Below are 23,274 nucleotides of genomic sequence, written 5' to 3'. Positions count from 1 at the left end.
ACCACACAAAACAGTATCTATTTTCATGTGCATTTCTCTTATGACTAATAAGGTTGAATTATTTTTCATATGTTAGTTATTTCTTCTATCAGAATTTCTTGTTTATCTTTTTCATACTAATTATAAGAGCTCTTTATAAAGTCAGGCTAATAGCTTTTTATTTGTCATATATGCTGCAAATATGTTTTTCATGGTTTATTGCTTCTCCTTTAACTCTATTTCTTTTTTTTTTTTTTTTACTTTTTGTGGTCAAATCTATCACTTTTTCCTACTTTATGGTTCTATCTTCAAGGTCTTGCTTAGAGAGCTCTTCTCCTCCCCAACATTATACAGCTATTGAGCTACATTTTTTTTTTTAATTTCATGCTATAATATTTAATCTACCTAGAAGTTATTTTGGAATAAAGACTGAAATAAGGATTTAAACTTTATTTTTCCAAATGCTTTGGCAAAGGGCCCAACATCATTTTCTGGATAATATATTCTTTCCCCATTTATTTGAGATGTCAAAACTTTATCATATTGTGAAAACTTTATCATATTGTGAAATCTTACTTTTTTTTAGTTTGTTTCTGGATTTTCCAGTCTTTTCCATGGATCTCTCAATTCCTACACGAATACCACTCTGTTATATTCATTATAGCTTTATGCTTTAACAGCAAGCAGGGATAGCTCCAGGGTCACGTGCCTCAGTAACAAGGGAGCCACCTGCTATAATAATACAATAGCATTCAAAGAAATAAATGCCAAAATAAACATTGTGTTTTTCAAATAATAGCAATCCATCATATGTATTCAGAGAATATCAATCATGTCTTCATAATATGGAAAGACACTAAGTCTAGCAAATAATATAGAAAAACACAGAAAACAAGTTAAGATTTCTTACCATGTTATTTAAAATCCTATTTAAATTGGAAGCCATGTCAGGAACTCATTTAGCCACATGTATCACTCAAAAGTGAATTCCTAACATATGTGATTAAAATAACTCAACAGGACACCTGTCAAAAATGTAAGGCTTCCTAACAAGTACTCCTTAACCAGTGCACATAACGGATTAGAAAGCATGACTCATGCTGTTTCATTAGCGTCACTGACCACAAAGGCATGTCAGAAGCATAATGCCTTCAACTGCTCACACCTCTCTTAAAATCTCCACTCCTACTGCCAGATAATCTTTAGGTGTACATGTAGGTAGAATTAGAGTGACATCTAATGGTCACACAATATGTCACATAGCATTTCTTTAAACTAGAACTGCTTGCTTGAGCCAGGATGAGAGGCTAACTCAGGTCATTTTTCAACGGCACACACTAGGCTCCTATTTGAAATCCCAGGACTTAGTCGGCCCTGAGGATTTAGACGACTATCAGAACCACGCCGCAGGTTCTGCAAACCACATCTCACGTCATTATTTCACGTCAGTTCTACCAGGTCCATTTCTCGCAAACCATCAGTTCAAATGATGCTGATAAGAGCAAGTAGGTTATTAAAGGAGTACTAACCTGTCAATCACTTAAAATAACCCTCAGCAGAATTCTGAGCATAACTTCTGAAAAGCACTATTTGCATTTGGAACATTTGGTGAGCAGATATCCACTGCCCTCTGTCAAATGATCAGAATGTCTATCATTCTTGTCCTCTTCCTCTGAATAATTATCAGGTAGTGCAAAGAGCACCAAGGGTGGCATTTACTTTGAGGTGAGTTATCCCTGTGTCATCAGCCAGACGTCACCACGCAGGCCAGGACAGCCAGTGCCCCGCCAGCACCGCACAGCACTCTTTCTCACCGATTCCAGCTGCCTTCAGAGTGCTGTCTTCTTTCATCAGGAGTCTGTCATCCTCTTCCAAGCTCAACACAAGTTCATTTGTCTAGAAAGAAAAAAACCCTGCGTTTTATTAGTACTTAAATGTGTTCCATATTTGGTAAGATTTCTCAAAGACACAGAACAGTTACTTTAGGTTGTAGCAATCATCTACGTCATGTTCTACTCCCATATTGTAAGGAAAGAAGGGAACAGAGTGAGTACCTACTAAGTGCGCACAGTAGGCAGAGCACAGGGCAGACAGTGAGATAGCACAGAGCTTTGGAGGTAGAAGTGGGTTAAAATTCAGTCTCCACCAATGTCTAGCTATGCGTGCCCAGCAAACGATAGCCTCTCTAAGACTCAGTATCCTCATGTGTAAAAAAGGGGGAAAGAATACGTCTTCTCTACTGCCTTGTGCAGAGGATGAAATGAGGTGGAGCATGTGAAACCCTCACTCAGCAGTGGCAGGCGCATAGCGAGCACTCTCTGCTAGTTGTTACTGTTCTGTCGTCGTCACTACCACCGTCATCGTCATGGTCATCATCGCATCCTCACAATATTCCAGGAGGAATCAGAGAGGTTAAGGTACGGCCCTGAGTTCATAGCTAGTAAGTCATGGAACTGAGGTCGGAGCTCTGACCAGTCTGACCTCCAAGGGAAACAAGTTTACCTTGATGGCCGGAAGTCCACATATCTAAACACCTTGCCCTAGCAAATGAACACTTGATGCCATGTCACATTTCTCTGTGTGATTTGGGGCAGGGGTGGATGAGTTTGCTCTGCAATGATATTTACAAATCCAGGTACACATTATAAATACAGGAGAAAATTTTGAGCTGCAATCTGCCTCTGAATAGCACACAGAGGGGACCACCAGCTAGGCACACAGTACCACTTGTCAACCAGAACGCAGCAACGTATTCTATTTCTAGAATATGGCTGAAAGGCCTCTTGGCAGCCCAAACAGAAGGCCCAGAAGCCACGCTCCACGGTGCCCTACTTCACTCACCAGGGAGCACAGGGCCTTCACCTCCACAGCACACAGATTGAAAGGGAAAGAAACTTTATTGAAAAAAATCATTTTAGTATCGGTAATACATACGTATGATACAAAAATTCTCTAAGCACATGTGGCTGGAGAGTGAAAATAAGTCTCCTCCCACGTCTGTCCACCAGCTACCCAATTCTCCCCCAGAGAACCTGTACTAATTCCTGTGTACCCTTCTGCAGACTGTCTCCGCGCATGCTCATGCAGGCAGAGATGTGAAATAGTAGCACTTTCTGTGCTGTGTTCTAATACCTCACTTTTTTCTCTTAAAATATAACTTAAAATCTTTCAAAATCAGTCTCAGAGCTGCCTTGTAATTTATCAAGGCTGCAGCATATTCCATTGAAAGAACAGACACACACATACACACACACACACACACACTCCCTACTGATGGGCATTTAGGTCATTTCTAACCTCTCGCTACCATTAACAACCCTGCAGTGAATAGAATATCCTTATATCATTTTGCACATGTGCAAGTTTTATCTGTAAGATAAATTCCTAGAAGTAGAATTGTTGGGTCACAGAGTACTTGCAACTTTTATTTTGACAGATATTGACAAATGACTCTCCAGAGAAGTGGTTCTAATTTACATTAACATTACCAATCATTGAGAGTACCTGTTTCCAATACTCTTGCTGATACGTTCCATTATCAAAACCTTCTGATCTTTGCCAACCTAACAGACACAGATTAAGTATAGTCTTACTCTGTATTTATTTTATTATCAGTAAAGTTGTGAATATTTTCTGTTTGTTAATGAACTAGGAGCATAATTTTTTAAATAGAATTATAGAATATCATTATCTACTGAGAAAATTAGGCCTTTTCTGTAAGTTAGAAAATTTTCCCCATTTTCATTTGTTCCTTGATTTTTCTTATAGTGTTGTTTTAAAGAGAAGGTGCTGAATGTTTGATAAATAAATTAATTAGTAAATGCAATAACATGTATCAATCTTTTATGGTATCTGGGTTTTCTATCATACTTAGAAAGAACTTCACTCTAAGATTACTATTAAAATTCCATGTTTTCATCAAGTATTATTTTAATTTCACTTTTTAAACTTTAAATTATGAAAAATTTCAAACACGCAATGTATATAGAATAGTGCAATGAACCCTCCACGTATCCATAACCTGGCTTGAACAAATCATCCACTCACATTCAATCTGTTTCATCTCTATCCCCATGTATGGGTTTCATTTTCACATTTAAGTCATTAATCCAATGGGTATTTATTTTGGCATAAAGAAAAGGATATGGATTCAACTTAACTGTTTTCTAGATGTCTACCCAGTTGTCTCAATAACATTTATTAAATCCTCCATAGATTTGAAATGCCATATTTACTGTAAACTAAATTCCCATATATAGTTAGGTCAATTTTTGGACTTTTAATTCTACGCCACTGAACTAACAATTCATGTGACAGTACCACACTATTTTAATTACCATAGTTTTATAGTATGTCTAATATGTGCTAGGGCCAGTCACTCTCATTTCTCTCTTTTTGCAGACTATTCCTCATTATTTGTTTTTTGCTCATTAGTTTTATAATCAACTTCTTTAAGGTATCCAGACAGCCTTTTTATCATTATGGCGATGGGAAGAAATTTCTGTAGATACCTGGTAATTGTAATTAAGAAAGTCTCTAAGCCTAGAAAATTGAGGAAATGGGGAAAATGACTTTTGTTAACATGTTCATTAAGATACAGGAGTTATTTTAAGACTCTGTCTTTGGCTGAGGCCCTGCAGATGGGGAACAGAAGATGGGTAATGAGAAAAAGCTCTGGGAGTTGGATAAGGCACAAATGAGGGAATGAGGGAGAAGTCGTTCTGAGATTTAAAACTGTTTCTTTAAAAATATACTGACCCCTTTCTTTATAGAAGTTGAAGAGGAAACTTGAAGAATTATCCCCAGATCTGCACTTAACTAGAAGTGCTATGGTTTAGATGGAAGTTTAAAAAGCCAGATTCCAGAAACATTCTAAGTAATTTACTTTGTTTGGGGAAGCCTTCTTTAAATAAATACATTGTTCAACTGGAAAAATAAGCTCTAATTATACTACTCTAACATGCCACTCTTATTAATCCTCCATAGATTTGAAATGCCATATTTACTGTAAACTAAATTCCCATATATAGTTAGGTCTATTTTTGGACTTTTAATTCTATGCCACTGAACTAACAATTCTATTTCCAACTATAGGAGGAAATTTTCCTGATTTAAAAATAATGTCACAATATTGATTATTTGAACATTATGAATTAAGTCTTCATGAGGATAAAAGAATAATTTGCTAATTATTCCTTTTAGGGAACATGAGCATATGAACAAGTCCAACAAATTAAAAGTGCAACACTGAACGGAGAATGACATGACACACTCTACAACCTTTTCAAAGAGCATACTGCTTAATTCTAACTTAATTTAATTTTACATATATATCCCATCTACAATAAGACGAAGTTTCCTATTCTCCACATTGTAGGGACAAGGTTGTAAACACTCCTGGCCCGGAGAAGAGAAAATGATGGAGTCTGGGGCCACATACAATGGAGAGACTTTCTAGAATCCATACAAAGAGCAAATTCCACACCACAGCCCCAAGCACAGTGAATACTAACTTTTAAAGCATCTGACAGCGAATACTGTTAAATTCGTACACAATCTTGGGTATAGAAAAAAATTAAATTACTGGAAAGAACCAGCCCTTCCAACACCTTGATTTTAGCCCAATGCAACGGATTTGAGGATTCTCTCCTCCAAAACAAGAAGAGAAAAATGTGTGTTGTTTTAAGCTACAGGAAAAAAAATTTTTTTTTAAGTTACTAATTCATAGTCAACAGACATACCCTCATGCCATTTTCTTTGTAACCTCTGGTATACATTTATTTGAAAGCTGATTACGTTTATGGAGGACATCTATGACTAGAGAAGAGAATGAAATTAAACAAATTCACTAATAAATACTTCATTCAAAAACTGTTATGGAAACACTCTTATGAATGAGGCACTGTGCTAGGTACAGGAGATATGAAGAATAAGATACGCTCCCTGGTCCTTGAGTAGTTTGTATGAGGTGTGATCAAACAATATGGTGAATTTTTAATTTAAAAATAATTGTTACAATAAAAGACACAATTGCCATTAATCCCCCTCAAAATACTCCTCCTCACTTCAAACACACCTATTCCATTATTCTTGCATCTTTTTGAAGCAGTTCTGGAAGTCCTCTTTTGTGAGTGTCTTTAGTTGCACTGTCATGGCTGCCTCGATGTCCTGAATCATTTTGACTTTGGGGAAGAACCAGAAGTCACATGGTGCCAGATCCAGTGAATAAGGTGGATGAGGACACACCGTAATGTTTTTATTTGACAGAAATTGCCATATACCAAAAGTGATGTGTGACACAGAGCATTGTCATGATGGAGGATGATTTAAAGCACACTTAAAAACACACCTTCTCTCAACCGTAGCTCACACCCAACTGACTGCACTGAACAAGCTGAAACTTGTCACACACTGTTACTAAGGTTTGACGCGCTGCTTCCTTTATTGAAGATCCCTGCCTGTCCACTGGATGGTACTCGGCAGCAACATTCACTGTATGTTGTGATTACAACAGAAAGGCTCCGTGTCACACTTTGCTTCTGGTATGGCAATTTCTGTCAGGTAACAACGTTACAGTGTGTTCTTACCCATCTTATTCACTGGATCTGGTGCTGTGCGACTTCTGGCTCTTCCCCCAAGTCAGAATGACTATGAAAGGTAAAAGTTTTTAATTGATTCAGGACATCGAGGCAGCCACAACAGCGTAACTAAAGATACTCAGGAAAAGAGGACTTCCAGAACTGCTTCAGAAGAGCAAGAGCAACGGGATAAGTGTGTTTGAAGTGAGGGGAATATTTTGAGGGTGATTAATGGCAATTGTGTCTTTTACTGTAATAAGTTTTTTTAATTTAAACATTCACTGTATATTTTGATCACATCTCACAGAATCAGATTACTGCTATAATGAGGAGTCAATAAAAGTTTATTGAGATTCAAGAAAAAGGATGTTTTCTTACCTCCGAATAGTATTCCATTGTGTATATATACTACAACTTCTTTATCCATTCATCTATCGAAGGACATTTTGGTTATTTCCATGTCTTGGGGGTAGGGAGATGAGGGTAAGGGGGATCAAATATATGGTGACGGAAGGAGAACTGACTCTGGGTGGTGAACACACATGGGATTTATAGATGATGTAATACAGAATTGTACACCTGAAATCTATGTAATTTCACTAACAATTGTCACCCCAATAAATTTTTAAAAAATCAAATACGTAAATAAAAATTGTGCAAGGAATGATAAAAAAAAAAAAGAAAAGAAAAAGGATCACTCTCGTCTGTCTGTACAGGAAGTGAAACTTTTACTGAGGCTTCAAAAAAAAATTACCCTAAAAAACGTAACAAAGCAGATATGTAAACACCCAATAAACATTTCTCTTTGGGGCAGGTAAAACATCGTTAGGATGACAGGCCATGTACTCTGTGGAACTAGGTTTGTTCCCTAGAGCCACAGCCCTGGGCCTTCTCTTACACACACAAAGAGTCAAGCCAGAAAAAGCAGGTTATTTTTATTTGCTTTTGGCTTCTTTCTTCTGGTACAGAATTAAGAAATCTAAATACACTGAACCGACACCTAGTAAGTGATTTCCTTTATATGTAACATGAATTTACCAAGTTTTATGCTTATTATATGTTAAACATTTGCTTGACACATAACATGCAGGTCTTTAAAAAAATAACACTTTTTTAAAGAATCTACTACTAACAGGGATATGACTTAACAGTTTTTTGTTTTTTCTTTAATGGAAAAGTAAAGCTGTAAAAAGAGTACTGGAAGAATGAAAAATGCTATTATGATGGAAAATATTTTAGAAGTACATGTCTTCATTCATTTATTCACTAAGTCCTCCAACACTGATTACTTGCTATGTGCCAGATACCATACATATAAAACATACCTTTGATTTATGTGCTTGATGAATAATCTTTAATTTATCTGAAAGAAAAAAACAAGTTGTCTTTTTACAAAGATTATTCTAAAACTTCATTTCAAATTATTAAAGTGAGATGAGGGGGAGATGATTATGAAATTAAGAAATTTAAGTCCCCACATTATGATCAGGTTCTCTTAAAAATCTAGTATACAGTAAAAGAAAAATCACTTTTGCATATCATTAAAATTAAAGATCACTGTAGGAAGAGATTTTGAAGCCTCTGTCTTTGACACGAACTGTATGCATGCCATCACCTGAGGTCAACTCAGCACATTTCCCTTAGAATAGAAGATAAGTGAACCACCTTACTCTATCCTGTGTTTTGGAGTCACTAACTGCTAGGATTAGAAAATAAGGATTAGAAAATATTTTTTTAAATTGTTTTAAATTAAGACAGACATTAAGAGAAACAGTTCCAAAATATCTACTAATCTCTCTCAGAATAAATACAGTCACAGGAGGTCAAATGACCACACTGAGAAAATTGTTACCACTTTCAGAATTCAAACAGGATCCCAGATCACTGGTAATCTGAATCAACTGCTAATGCACAAAGCAGACCAATATCTGCCTCCAGGATTTCAAACACCACACAGGCTTACACTATCTAACCTGCTTTATTCAATCCCTCCTTCACTCCTACTAATCTGTTTATCTTGAAGTCACACTACACTGTGCTTCAATAAGTAATTTCTCCACATCGGGTAAAATTCTAACTCTGCCAACAGCCAACTCTTAATTATGTGATAGACATAGCATTTCACAGGTTTAAATTCAGAAAATTTCCAATTCTTCACTCAGTTTTATTTAAGCATTTAATTAATTATGTTTACATGTATGTATTATTATAATGTGAACTCTTAACCTTAAACTAAAATTCCTTTCTATTAATCATGCTGTTTGATTCAACAAGGAATTCCAACAGGGAAATGAAATGAAAGGATATATTTAAAAAACAGACCTTGATTTAACTATATTCTAATAATACGGAAGAACAGAGTACCTATCCAGGTAAGAACTAGCATTCTGAATTACCCATTATTTCAAATAATCAACTTTCAATTATTTATTGCAATTCTTAATGCAGAGTCAGCCTACTCCTAGGACTCTAACTACGTATTGTTAAGAAATAAAAATAAATCTAATCTAAGTAAACTATGCACATTAGAAATGTAAATATGCCACAACTGCTAAAAATAAACTTATAATGTAGACAATAAAATAATGTGGCTTTCAAATTATCTATTATTCTGAATTACCTATTACACTCCTTTTTCCACTATAGATAGATATTGGTTTATTACTGGAAACAAGTTAGAGAAGCCAACAGTAGTTTTTGTTGTTGTTTTTAAATAAAAGGACCTTGCTCAACGTCTGTTATAATCAACCTGCAAAACTGGAGTTTGATTTGATCTTACCAAATAGTCATCATGTTCTATATATTTTGCTAATGTGCCTTTAAATTAGAAATATCTTTGCTCTAGCAAATTCTGCAACCCCACCATAAAAAGACTACATTTTTTTAGCAGAAAATAAATGCTTTGAACAGAAATTTTCACCAGCTTTGTCTCTCCAATAGAAATTGGTAATACATAGGAAAAGTGTAAGAAAGGGTAAATGACAAGCTAGTAAAAGGTGTTGTATTAATGTTCCTTTCTTTGTTAAATAATATTTCATTTGTTTTTATTCTTTAATAAAATCTCCATTATTATTAGAAACAACATCTGTGTGTATTGTTTCTTTAATGCAAATTCCCCGAGGAAAGTGACCTCATAAAATTAAAAATAATATCTTATATTTGTGGAGTATTTAAGTGCTTGCATGTGCATTGATTAATCTCACACAGCCTTAGGAAACAATAGGACTAGCAGCCTTGCACTGCACAACAACCAACATTTATTATACATGTACACAATGTCTAGGCAATAAGGATTTAAAAATAAGACAACATCCCATGCTGTAGGAATACAATCTGCTCAAGGTAAATCAATAATAGATGCAGATGCCAATTAAATGGGAGAAATACGTTTATAAATGAATGAAGGGCTCTGAAAAATCTGACTCTCAGTGGCCTGGCTGAAGAGAGCCAGCTCTTTGTCCAAGCGCACAGGAGACGGCAACTAACAAAACTGAAATTTGACTCTGTGCCCTTTCCACTCTCCAACACCCAATGTACCACTCCCACAGGGCATGTAGCAGTACAGGAGGACGATGACAGGTGAGAAAGTAACACTTGGGCCTTTCTTAGTGAACACAAAGCAGCAGATTATTAAAGAGCCAAACTCAGGCCTGAGTCACTTGAAGTCTGGCAAAACCCTAGTGCTTCTCTAATTTCTCCACAGATAAATAATAGACTCATTTTTTTCCTGCCAATTCCTCTACAAATACTGAGACGAAGGGGTGATAATAAGGTGAAATAATATAAAAGGTACATTATCTACCATGATGATTAGCAGTCAGATATTCTGATGCTTTCATTACCTAAAATTTACCTTTCAACTTACATGGAGCACAAGTTTGAATATACACACAAAAAGTGCAAAAAGGGAAACCGTGCTAATGTGAAATGGCTCTTGTAGGTTGATTCAAGTTTAAGGTTATATTTCAAGGCATGAAAGCCAGAATTGAGAAGTTTCATATTTACTTACCAATGCTTTTTATTCTTTTCTCTTACTCAATACTTAGTATGTAAATTCTTTAAGTCCAATAAGTCAAAGTACTTTCCACTCAGAGCCATCAACTTCTGCTTGACTACTCCTTATAACCTCCCAATTAGTCTCTGGATATTAAAATGCATACACACGGTGAAGCTTGTCATTTCAAAGAATTTTAGGTCATAAGTTGCTCTACCAAATGGGAACAGAACTAAAAGCCACTCCAAAAAAATGATCTAAGCTAATAAAATATTTATACTTTAAACTGTCTGCACCAATTAACAGAAATATTTATTAGGTGCGCCATAATTCTCAAGAGAAGTCTCAAATTCAACATTCAGTGAGTCTCACTATGCTGAAGGTTTTAATAACCATAACATCTTTATAATGAAGAGGGAAACACAGCTTCTTGCTTTATCACTACATGTTAAAATCAACAACCGCAACATAAAAAATTGCTATATAACATGCTCAAGTTACTGATATTTAAAATGTTAAATCTCTTCTTTTAATTCATAGTCTTTAATCATTTCTCCTTTTCCGATTACCTGGCAAATAAATTCATTTTAGACACAATTTGCCAAACATGTTATTCCTCACAAATAGGGCCACTTCTGTCACTGTTACAATGTACTTTAACAGCATACTAGTAGAATTCCTGTATTTCTAAATAAACTTCCATATTGGTTTTTATTTACAGATAGTAAATTCATTTTTGAAAACCAAATTTAAATTCATACTAACACAAAACTAATGTGAAGTTACACTAATATGTTTTAAAAGAATAAGAAAAAAACGGTTACCATATTTATAATTTCTGAATGGTGGTGGCAGGCTGGTCCTTAAAGGAACATCTATAAGAAAAGATTATTTTTATTACAAAATATTCATATAGACACATCTTATATGCATCGTCTTTTGGTTCTGTTCTCCTATATCTCCAAAGTTACTTTGAAAAAATTGACAGGACACAAAAGGAAGCTAACATGCCAGCAAAATCCAAGGGTAATCTAAAACAATAGAATGACTGATGTTAAGCTGTTATTAGCTGGACTAAGAATTCAGTGACACTATTAAATGAACTGGCATTTTATTAAACATAACTGTATCTACATACATTTAAAATACATAGTACAGGGCCAGGCCGGTGGCTCAGGCGGTTGGAGCTCTGTGCTCCTAACTCCGAAGGCTGCCGGTTCGATTCCCACATGGGCCAGTGGGCTCTCAACCACAAGGTTGCCAGTTCGACTCCCACAAGGGATAGTGGGCTGCTCCCCTTGCAACTGGACCTGGAGCTGAACTGCGCTCTCCACAACTAAGACTGAAAGGACAACTTGACTTGGAAAAAGTCCTGGAAATGTACACTGTTCCCCAATAAAGTCCTGTTCCCCTTACCCAATAAAAAAAATCTTTAAAAAAAACATATATAGTACATGTGTGAGATATTATTTTCTATCTAGTTGATGTTCGTTTATCATGTAAATATGAGAACCCTTTGAAGGTCTTTGGCCAGTAGTGGAAACTAATGACCTAGAACAACCTTATTATGTTTACAAAAACTCAGATAACCTACAATACAACTAACTCAGCAAAGAAAGCAAAAACAGAGTAAACATTCTGTTTAAAACGGTGTTCCATATACCAATATTAGTTTTAATTAACAACATCTGATGCTACAATCCCTACACAGGGCAATTTGTAACACATATCAAAATAACATATGCATATAGCTTTGACCTAGCAATTCCACTTGGAGAATTTATCATATATACTTTGCACACTCATATGTGTGTGAAATGACATACATACAAATGTACTAACTTTAGCATTGTTTAAAATAGCAAATGCTTAGGAAAATTCAAATGTCCTTAAGTGGGAGTACTGGTTAAATAAATTACAATATACTGAAATAATGAAACATTTTTCAACTGTAAAAGAACCCAAAAAAGGAGAAGCTCTCTACTAGTATGTTAAGATCTTCAAGATATGTCAACAGTAAAGAAGGCATAAGGCAGAACATTATTTTTAGTAAGCCACCTTTTGAGTAAAAAGGAGGAAAAATAAGAATATATGTCTGCAGATGCTTATACTTTGATGGGAGGAAGCATGCTGCATGGGTCAAATAGAGAAAGACATGGAAGGAGACTTTTCACTGTACTCCCTTTTACATTTTGATCTTACAACTATATGAATGTTTATCTACCAAAGAAAAAATTTTTTTAAAAACCCACACTCTGAATTAAGAAATGTGTTTTTTAAAGTACATTTGCCTTTTAGAGGTCAAACACATGCTAAAATTAAAACATAATTTATTCATTTATGTTACAAGCATTTAAAGTAGCTACTACCAGATATTTCAGGGACAGTATGGATAGAATGTTTAAATATGGAACAGAAACCTCCTGAGATGATTCAAATTTACACAGGGCCAGCCAGATGACATAAGCGAGTGAGGTGGGTCAAACAGGAGGGGGCTGTGATATCTGAGAGCATACACTTGTAGACCCCAAGAAAGAAGACACCCACCAAGATGGGCTCCTAGTGGCTAACGGCTCAAATTTAAAAGTAGAGCCTAGCAGTCATTTCTAAACTGGGGCCTCTCACACAAACCACACTTCAGGGAGAAGCTTGTCTGCACTGTGTCCCTGCCATCTGAGGCAGCCCTTATAAAGCAGTTCTGGAATTGTATTTCAACCAATAGGACTGAGGCTATCCCCATCCAATCAGAGCTGCATGGGTATACCACCCCCACCACCCCCATCAGCATCTTCACTGACCCATCAGAGCAGCTCCATTATGACCAATCAGGACAGTGCCTTTTGGACCAGTCAAACTGAGGGGATTTGGAGTCCTTAAATGCTTGAGGACAGACCAATCAGGGGCCAGGGGCAAGGACTTTTGTCTCTGTAAGTCAGCTCCCTTCTATCTTGGGGAGTGCACTTGCCCTTTCCACCAAAGACTGAAGTCTGTTTCCTGGCTGGGAGCCCCCTGGCTGGGGCTGAAACACCGAAGACATCTCTCAGGATCAGAGCACAGCAGAGCAGAGCAGGCTGGCATGGCGCATAGCAGGTCACAGCAAAATGGACTGGAGGAGCTAGAGCAGACTGGAGCAGAGCAGGGCCGGTAAGTCCCAAGGACATCTGGCCCCAAGGCCATGTCACAGCTGTGCTGTTCCACAACCAAGCTGCTTCATAATTGAGCTATAATGCGAGGGAGCTGTACCACAATGGTGCTGTTCTCAGTTGAGCTGTTTGCACTGAATAAAGTTTTCTTCTTCACTGTACCCCAAATTGGGGATTCTTACTGATGTTGAATTGGTGCCAACGACTATTGGTTGACACACCCCATTAAAGGGGGCTGCTGCCATTCAGTTCTAATTGGCTGCCTAAAGACTTAAATGGAAATGCTACAAGTCTGGGGGTTTAGGTGAAATTTTCTGACTTTTAAAACACTATAGGCCAAAGGAAACCTCTCAAGTCCAGATTCTTTGGCCCAACTCTCATTTGGCCTATCAGAGCACAGACACTTCATTTTATTCTTGTTTCCCATTCACTTATGAATTATGGGCCAAAGAATTATCAATTAAACATCAGAAAGGAGAGTGAAATCTGTTTAATTTATTGCCATTTATATTTCCTGAACTAGATAATGAAAGCCCCTGATGAAAGGGGTGAAGTAAAGAATAGATGGTCCACGAAACCACAGTCATTTAGCAATGTCTATAATCGAAGAAATCAAATTATTGTATTACGTTCAATTTAGACTTCTGAGAGGAGAGAGGAGAACACAGAGCCCCTTTTCTCCTTCTTCCTTTGGGTCTCAGCTCAAGTGTCACTGCCACGAAGAGGCCTCACTGACAAACCTGCTAGAAGAGGGGTCAGCTCCTCTTACTGTTTCCCTCAGAACAGTTTTACAATTATAGTTTTGTCTGCTTACCTATTTTGGTCTTTATTCCCTATTAACTCATATATTCCTTGAGATTAAGACACTATGGCCTGTCTTTCCCAAACCTACGACAGTGTCTGGCATGTAATACATTAATAAATACTGGTTCCATGAGGGCACAGGGACAACACTCTACTTTCTTCATTGTGTTGCCAATACCTAAAAGAGTGCCTGGTACATGGCAGATGCTCAAAAATATTCATGAAGGAATACAGGTAATTTAATCCCTTCAATCAGCAGTTAAGACCACGGAGGCCCCAAGAAGGCAGTTGGTCAGCCCACAGTGTCAAGAGCTAGGACAAGCATCCAGCCATCCTGAAAGCAGTCATCTTCTGCAGTGGCAGAAGAAAACAAAGATAAAATGTTACACACATTATGGTGAGATAAGAGCTTTAGTGGAAATACATGTAAAAATGTTTGAAGAGAAAAAGGACAAACACTTCCTTATGGAAAAAGCAATTTCCCATTTTGCACTACCACAAATAAGGGCAATGGTATTCATACGGGGACATACACAAGTACTTTCATTTCACCTACAAGCTGGAAGGCTAGTTTGTATGGGAGGTGTATGTTTAACTTTTTAAGAAATCACCACATCAAATTCCAAAGTGTACCTTTTTAACATTCCCACTATCGGCACACGAATGCCGCCAGTTCTTCTGCAATCTAGCCAAAAACTTGATTTTTAATTCATAAAACTTTTTAATTTTGGCCATTTTAATGGGTGTGTTATGCTCTCGTTTTAGTTGTATTTCACTAAAGAGTAATGATGAGTATCATTGAATGTGCTTATTTGCCATCCATGTATCATTTTTGGTGAGTGTTTTAATCTTTGGCCCACTTTTTAATTGGGTGTATGTCTTATTATTGAGTTGTAAGAGTTTGGGTTTTTATTTTTTTAATTATTATTACTATTCTAGATTCAAGTCCCTTGTTGGATATATGCTTCACAAATATTTTCTCCAAGTCTGTGGTTTGCCTTTTCATTTTCTTAAGTGTATTTTGAAAAGCATAAATTTTAAATTTTGATGAAGCCCAACTAATTCTTTTATAGTTTGTGATCATTATGCTGTATTTGAGAAATTTTTACCGAAATCAAAGTCTCTAAGGATTTTTCCTGTTTTCTTTCAGAAGTTTTATAGTCCCAGCTTTTACATTTAAGTCTTGAACAATTCCGAGTTGCTTTTTGTGTACAACAGGAGGTAAGAGTTGGGGTTCATTTAATAGCATATGAATATCCAATTGTTCTAGCACCCTTTTTGGAATGATCACCTCTTCTCCCCAAAATGCCTTGGTCAAAAATCAATTGAACAGGGGCCGGCCCGGTGGCTCAGGTGGTTGGAGCTCCATGCTCCTAACTCCGAAGGCTGCCGTTGGATTCCCACATGGCCCAGTGGGATCTCAACCACAAGGTCGCCGGTTCAACTCCTCAAGTCCCGCAAGGGATGGTGGGCAGCGCGCCCTGCAACTAAGATTGAACACGGCACCTTGAGCTGAGCTGCCGCTGAGCTCCTGGATGGCTCAGTGGGTTGAAGCGCATCCGCTCAACCACAAGGTTGCCGGTTCGACTCCCGCAAGGGAGGGTGGGCTGTGCCCCCTGCAACTAACAACGGCAACTGGACCTGGAGCTGAGCTGTGCCCACCACAACTAAGATTGAAAGGACAACAACTTGACTTGGAAAAAAGGCCTGGAAGTACACACTGTTCCCCAATAAAGTCCTGTTCCCCTTCCCCAATAAAATCTTTTTTTAAAAAAAATCAATTGAACATATATGTGTAGGTCTATTCCCAGACTATTTTTCAATGATATAGATGTCATCTATGTATCAATACTACAAGCACTATCTTAACTGATATAGCTTTATAATAAATAGGAAGTCATGAAATCAGATATGATGTAATTCCTCCAACTTTTTTGTTCTTTTTGTGATTTTGACTATAGGTCCTTTCTACTTTCCTTATAAATTTTTCAGTAAATTAGAATAACTTATTTCTAGACTTTAGAATATGTTTGACATTATCTAAAGGGGGGAAAAAGCCTGCTGACTTTTTTTTCCTATTTATTTATTTATTTAGTGGGGAATATTGGGGGACAGTGAGTTTCTCCAGGACCCATTACCTCCAAGGTGTCATCCTTCAATCTAGTTGTAGAGGGTGCAGTTCAGCTCCAAATCCAGTCGCCATTTTCAATCTTTAGTTCTAGGGGGCGCAGCTCACTATCCCATGGTGTTGAACTGGCAACCTTGTTGTTGAGAGCTCGTGCTCTAACCAACTGAGCCATCCAGCTGCCCCTCCAGAAGCTCAGCGGCAGCTCATTGTCTTCAATCTAGTTGTGGAGGGCGCAGCTCACTGGCCCATGTGGGAACCGAACCAGCAACCCTGTTGTTCAGAGCTCATGCTCTAACCAACTGAGCCATCCAGCCACTCCAAGCCTGCTGACATTTTGATTGGAATTGGAATTATATGTCATTTGAGGAGACATGGCATCTTAACTATATTGAGTTTTCTGATCAATGAACACAGTACATCTCACCATTTATTTAGGTCTTTTTAACTTCCTCTCAGTTACGTTTTAGAGTTTTCAGTGCAAAAGTTTTACACCTCTAGCAAATGTATCCTAAGTATTTCATATTTTTTTCAGTTTCGAACTGTATATTGCTAGTAACGCAATTGATTTTTGCATATTGATCTCATATCCTACAACCTTGCTAAGTTCAGCTTATTAGTTCTAGTAGTGTTTTTATAGATTTCACAGGATTTTCTACATAATCATGTCAACAGTAAATAATGACAATTTTACTTCTTCCTTTCTAATATGGATGCCTTTTATTTCTTTTTCTTGCCTTAATGAACTGACTAGAACCTCCAGTGCAACGTTGACTAGAAGTGATCGTTAGCTGACCCCCCTACCTGGTTCCTAATATGAGGAGGAAAGTATTTAGTGTTTCACCGTTAAGTATGATATTGGGTGTCAGTTTTTCATAACTATTCTTAATGAGGTAGAGAAAGTTCCTTTCTATTCCTACTTTGCTGAGAGTTTCTAACAGGAATGGATGCTGGATTTTGTCTTCATCTACTGAAATAATCATATGGGTTTCCTTTCTTAATCTATTAATATGATGAATGATATCAATTGACTTTTGAATGGTAAAGCATCCTTGCATTCCTAAGATAAAACCCCACATGGTCATGATGTACATTCTTAAATATTGTGGTAGTTGTTTTGCTAAAATTTGGTTGAGAATTTTTACACTGCATGAAAGTTATTGGTCAGTACTTTTTCCCCCCCCTTTCTAATTACTTCCTCTGGTTTTGGCATCAGAGAATGAGGTCTCAGAGAATGACCTGAGAAGTATTCCCTCTTCTTTAATTTTCTGGAAGAGTTCCTACAGAATTGGGATTATTTCTTCCTTAAATGTATGGTAGAATTTACCAGTGAAGCCATCTGGGACTGGTTTTCTTTGTGGAAATGTATTTCAACTACTGTTCATTATAAAATACTACAGAATGACTCGGGTTGTCTACTTCTTCTTTAGTGAGCTTCGGTAGCTTGGGTCTTTCAATGAATTTGTCTACTTACCTAGGCTAACATACTTATAGCATAAAATTGTTCAAAATATTCTATTATTATTCTTTTAGTATCTGTAGAAAACCTGCAGTGACATAACAACTCTCATTCCTGATACTGAAAACTTGTGTCTTCTCTCTCACATGCTCTTATTTTGAAACTCTGTTGTTAGATGCATACATATTTAGGATCATTATGTCCTCTTGACTAATAAATGCTTTATCATTATAAAATGATAGCTTTTATCCCTAATAATATTCATTACTCTGAAATCTACTTTATATTAACATAGTCACTACAGTTTTCTTTAGATTAGCATTAGCATGGTATATAACCTTTTCATTCTGTTAGCTTTAACTTATTTTTTATCTTTATACTTAAAAGTCCTTGTAGGCAACATATAAATAGGACTTCCTGTTATATCTGCCTTTTAACTGGGGTGTTTACACCATTTACACTTAACGTGATATTGATACGGTTGGGTTTAATTCTACCACTTTGCTATTGTTCATTTGTCCATTTGTTCTTTATTTCCTCTTCTATCTTTTTCTGGATTGACCACTGGACAGTTTTGTTGGCTTATTAGCTATAACTCTTAGGTTGTGTGTGTGTGTGTATGTGTGTGTGTGTGTCTGCTTTAAAGTTTGTGTGAACATTTTCAACTCACCAGTCTACCTGCAAGTGATACCGTGTTTTCCCCAAAATAAGAACTAGCGGGACAATCAGCTCTAATGCGTCTTTTGGAGCAAAAATTAATATAAGACCGGGTCTTATATAACATAATACAAGACCGGGCCTTATATTAATTTTTGCTCCAAAAGACGCATTAGAGCTGATTGTCCGGCAAGGTCTTATTTTTGGGGAAACACAGTAGTATAACACTTCATATATAGCAAAAAAAAAAAAATCTTCCTACAGTTTGCTTCCATTTCCTTCCTCCCAGCCTTTGCGCTATTGCTGTCGTGTATTTTCCATAAACCCCACAACACACTGTTGTTTTTCTTTAAATGGTCAAATAGCACTTAAAATATTTTTAAAAGAAAAAATGTACTTTATGTTTACCATTTTTAGTACTCTTTATTTCTTTGTGTGCATTCAGATTTCCATCTGGTATCACTACCATTCTGTTGGAAAAACGACCGTTAGCATTTCTTACAGTTCAGGTCTCTTGTCTCTGGTGATAGACTCTTCCCCCTTTTGTATGTCTGAAAAGTCTTTGTTATGCCTTCATTTCTGACAGATAGGAAAAGAATCCTAGGTTGACTTTTTTTTCAGTACGTTAAAGATGTGGCTCCACTATCTCTGTCATACACTGATTCCGATGAGAAGTCTACTGTCATTTTCATCTTTATTCCTTTTATGTAATGTGTCTTTTTTCCTCTGGCTGTTTTTAAGATTTTCTCCTGAGTACCAGTTTTAAGCAATTTCATGCAATGCCTTGGTGTAGTTTTCTTCAAGTTTCTTTCTCTAGGGATTTGTTAAATTGCTTGGATATGTGGGCTTATAGTTTTCACCACATTTGTGCAATTTTCAACCATTATTTCTTCAAAGAGGTCTGTCCCAGTTCCTCCTGTCATGGCTTCCAATTACATGTATATTTGGCTCCTGGAATTTGTTCCATACCTCCTTACTACTCTATTTTTATTTCATTCTTCTTTCTCTCTGTGCTTTTTACTTCATATAGTTTTTGTTGCTATGGTTTTTCCCCCCTTTCTTCCGCCTACCCCCCACTCCGGTTCAAGCCGTTGTTTCTCAGTGTAGTTGTGTAAGACACAGCTCCCTGGCCCATGCTGGTATTAGGAGTCTTGTGTGCCCCTTCCCCCCTCCCTCCTCCGCTGAGCAATGGGTTGCCAGTCATCAGTCGGCAGCTCACAGCAGCTCTCACTGGCCGCCCGCCACCCACAATGGCTGCCAGCCACTTAACATTGGCCACCAGCCACTCATGGCAGCTCACAGTAGCCCGCGGCAGCTCATGCCAACCTTCAGGTGCTCATGGCAGCCCATCTCACATTCTTAGCTGTAGAGGGCGCAGCTCACTGGCCCATGTGGGAATCAAACCGGCGACCTCGGCTTTAGGAGCATGGTGCTCCAACCACCTGAGCCACCGGGCTGGCCATGTTTTCAAGTTTACTATCTTTTCTTCTGCCCCATGTGATCTACATGCTAATTCTATCCACCTCAGAGATTGCATTTTTTCATCTCTAGGTCAATCTATTGTTTTTCCTTTGTATCTTCCATCTTTAAGATGTAGAGCATATGGGGCCCAATCTTTCCTCTACCTTCTTGACCATTTGCAAAGTAATTACAAAAACTGTTTTAATTGTCTTTGTCTACTAGTTCTGTCATCTGCAGCATTTCTGGGTTGGCTGCAGTTGATTGATTTCTCTCCTAATTATGGTTAATATTTTCTTGCTTCTTTGCATGACTGGTAAATTCTGATTTGATGCACGATGTTGTGAATTTTATCTTGTTGAATGCTGGACATTTTTAATGTTCCTATAAACACCCTGAGTTTTATTCTGGAATAGTTAAATTACTTGGAAACAGATCCTTTTGAGTCTTGCTTTTGAGCTTTGTCAGGAGAGCAGCAGAGCAGAATTTAGTTGTGTTAATTTTGCCCTACTAACCCAATAGCCTGTGAATTACAAGGTTCTCCACTCTGGCTGGTGTGCATAGAAACTATTCCCAGCTCTTTATGATCTCTGAGCATTTTGCCGTCTGCTACCTTCAGGAGGTTCTCTACCTGGCTTCTGGTAGTTTCCTTACACATTTATGCTGATCATATTCAACTGATGACTCATGCTCCCTAAATCATCCAAGATGCTCTGCAAATTTCAGAGCTCAGTCTTTATACAGCTCTTCCATCCCAGCACTCTGCCCTGTGAATTCTCCAGGCTCCACTCTAGACTGCGAGCTCTGACTCGTAAACTCATGGAACTTGCCAGGCAACTGTCTGGATTCCCCGCCCTACTCTGTGGACTACACACTCTCTGTAGCACAATCTTTCGGGTCACCTGTTTGTTTTCCCTATTCTGGGGACCACTGTCTTGTGCTACTTGATGTCCAATATCTGAAAACCATTGCTTCATATATTTTGCAGAGTTTTTTAGTTGTTTCAAGTAGAAGATTAAGTCCAGTCCCTATTACTCCACTTTGGCTGAAAGCAAAAATCTTTGGCATATCTATTATAGTCTGGAAATTATTTCCCACTTTACACTGAGTTTTTCTTTCATTTTATGTTCCCCATACCCCTTACCCCTTTGAACTTAACTTTGGAATCTAATGAACTTTTACCAAAGAATTCAGGATGTCAGAATTCTGCAAAAAAAGCAATTTAATATTTCATTATTGGAACGTTCACAAGAAGATAACCACTAACTTTACTCGTTCATTTAGGTCTCCAAAGAAGGCATCTATCGAGAAATTAATTATTAGAAAAATAAGACAACTGAATAAATATACTGCTGGCATTAGGATGCCACAAAGGAGTCTGAAATGTTAAAACACACATTTGAATATAAAAATCAAGAAAGTCTGAAAATTATTAAAATATCAATGGGTTACAAAATAGTTCCTCACTTCACAGTAAAAGCTCTAAAAATAGAAGCGGTACAGTTTGTAACTTATTGTGAGATGCTGGATCTACATTTGAAGGCTTTTAGGAAAGCACAAACACTTAAGGGAAAAATTTACTCACTCAGGGGCTAATAAGTATGGGCAAGAACACCAAAGACCGGACCTCAGAACAAGGTGACAACATTCTAACCTGAGAAGGGGTTCTACCAGATGTTATAGTAAGATTTTAATGTTAAGCTATATCAGGACGCTTTTTACTTTAATTGTGAAATAATCTAAACATTAAAAAATACAGAGAAAAAATTCATTTAACCCACCAACCAAATTTAACAAATGTTAACATACTATCATAACTGCTTCAGATCCTTTTTTATTAAAGAAAACAATAGGAATGCAGTTGAAACCTCCTTTCTGTCCTTCCCTAATCCCATCACCCCTCCCTTTCTGCAGGTAGGACCTAACTTAAGTTAGTACACTCTCTTCATTGTTATACTCTTATTCCATAAGTCATAGCCACAGAGAACAGAGAATTATTTGGTGTTTTAAATTTATAGAGTTAAGTATTTAAACTAAAGAATCTACAGTACATTTTGTAGTACAAACAAGAGAGCATGACCTTAGCACTGTTGAAGGAATAGTCCCTTTGTGATAAGGTGATAATGTGCTATGACTTTGCTCCTGAGAAGTACTCCTTTCTAAAAAAGAAAGGCATAGGGCAAGTGCTTCCTTACAGAAGAATTCCAGATAATAAATATAGAGGGAATCGTAGAGTAGGAAAAAACCACGATTTTACACCACCAATGATTCAGATATAGATCCTTCATAGATGCTTAAAACCATTAGAAACAAGATACGCAAATAGTCTGAATGTTTATCACTCCATACACTAATTAATTAGAAAGATACTTGACAACAGAGAAATCTGGTGGACAGCTTCTTAACCAAATGATTTAAATCTATATCAATAATGCGACAAAGTGACATCAAATGCCTCCTGAGGAGAAACCACCTATGTCAGGGGTCAGCAAACTATTTCTGTAAAGGCCAGCTAGTAAATAATTTAGATTTTGTGAGCCATAGTCTCTGTCACAACTACGTGTAGCACACATGATGTGTAAACACATGGGTGTGGCTGAACTCCAGTAAACTTTATGAAAACAGAGGCAGGTCAGACTGGCCCACAGGTTGTACTTTGTCAACCTGCAACCTACAAGGTAATCTTGCCAAAAATGTTTAACCTGAATCTAATCACAAGAAAAGAATCAGACAAACGCAAATTGTGGGATATTCTATAAAACTCTATCCTAGATTTTCCTTAAAAAAATAAAATCAATACAATTAAAGACAAAAGAAGGTAGGGGACTATTTCAGATTAAAAGAGACTAAAAAGACATGACATAAAAAGACAGAGGGGAAACTTAAATGCATGTTTCTAAGTGAAAGAAGTCAGTGTGTAAAGGATTCATATTGTATTAGGTTGGTGCAAAAGTAACGTGCTTTCAAAGATTAAATTGTAAAAACCGTAATTACTTTTGCACCAACCTAATATAATTCCAATCATATCGTATTCTGGAAAAAGCAAAATGATAGAGACAGTGAAAAGATCAGTGGTT

The 23,274-nt window shown here is 37.1% G+C and overlaps 1 protein-coding gene across 10 annotated transcripts in view; it reads right to left on the bottom strand.

The window, feature by feature from the left end:
- Positions 1 to 23,274, bottom strand: part of LOC308499348 (UPF0538 protein C2orf76 homolog) — a 63,806-nt gene that overhangs the window by 8,944 nt on the left and 31,588 nt on the right. For all 10 annotated transcript variants that reach the window (XR_013993575.1, XR_013993576.1, XR_013993577.1 and 7 more), the window contains 3 exons: positions 11,376 to 11,426; positions 7,883 to 7,920; positions 1,794 to 1,875 (listed from right to left, as the gene is read on the bottom strand). Coding sequence is in view for 7 of the 10 variants with exons in the window: in XM_081052642.1 (XP_080908768.1) it covers positions 1,794 to 1,875; positions 7,883 to 7,920; positions 11,376 to 11,426 (171 nt within the window). In the remaining 3 variants the exon portion in view is untranslated. The remainder of the gene's footprint in view (positions 1 to 1,793; positions 1,876 to 7,882; positions 7,921 to 11,375; positions 11,427 to 23,274) is intronic.

This window comes from Rhinolophus hipposideros (genome assembly GCF_964194185.1).
Source record: "Rhinolophus hipposideros genome assembly, chromosome: 6".
NCBI classification, from domain to species: Eukaryota; Metazoa; Chordata; class Mammalia; order Chiroptera; family Rhinolophidae; genus Rhinolophus; species Rhinolophus hipposideros.
The sequence above is the reverse complement of the archived record's forward strand: the minus strand, read 5'-3'. Positions and strand labels throughout refer to the sequence as shown.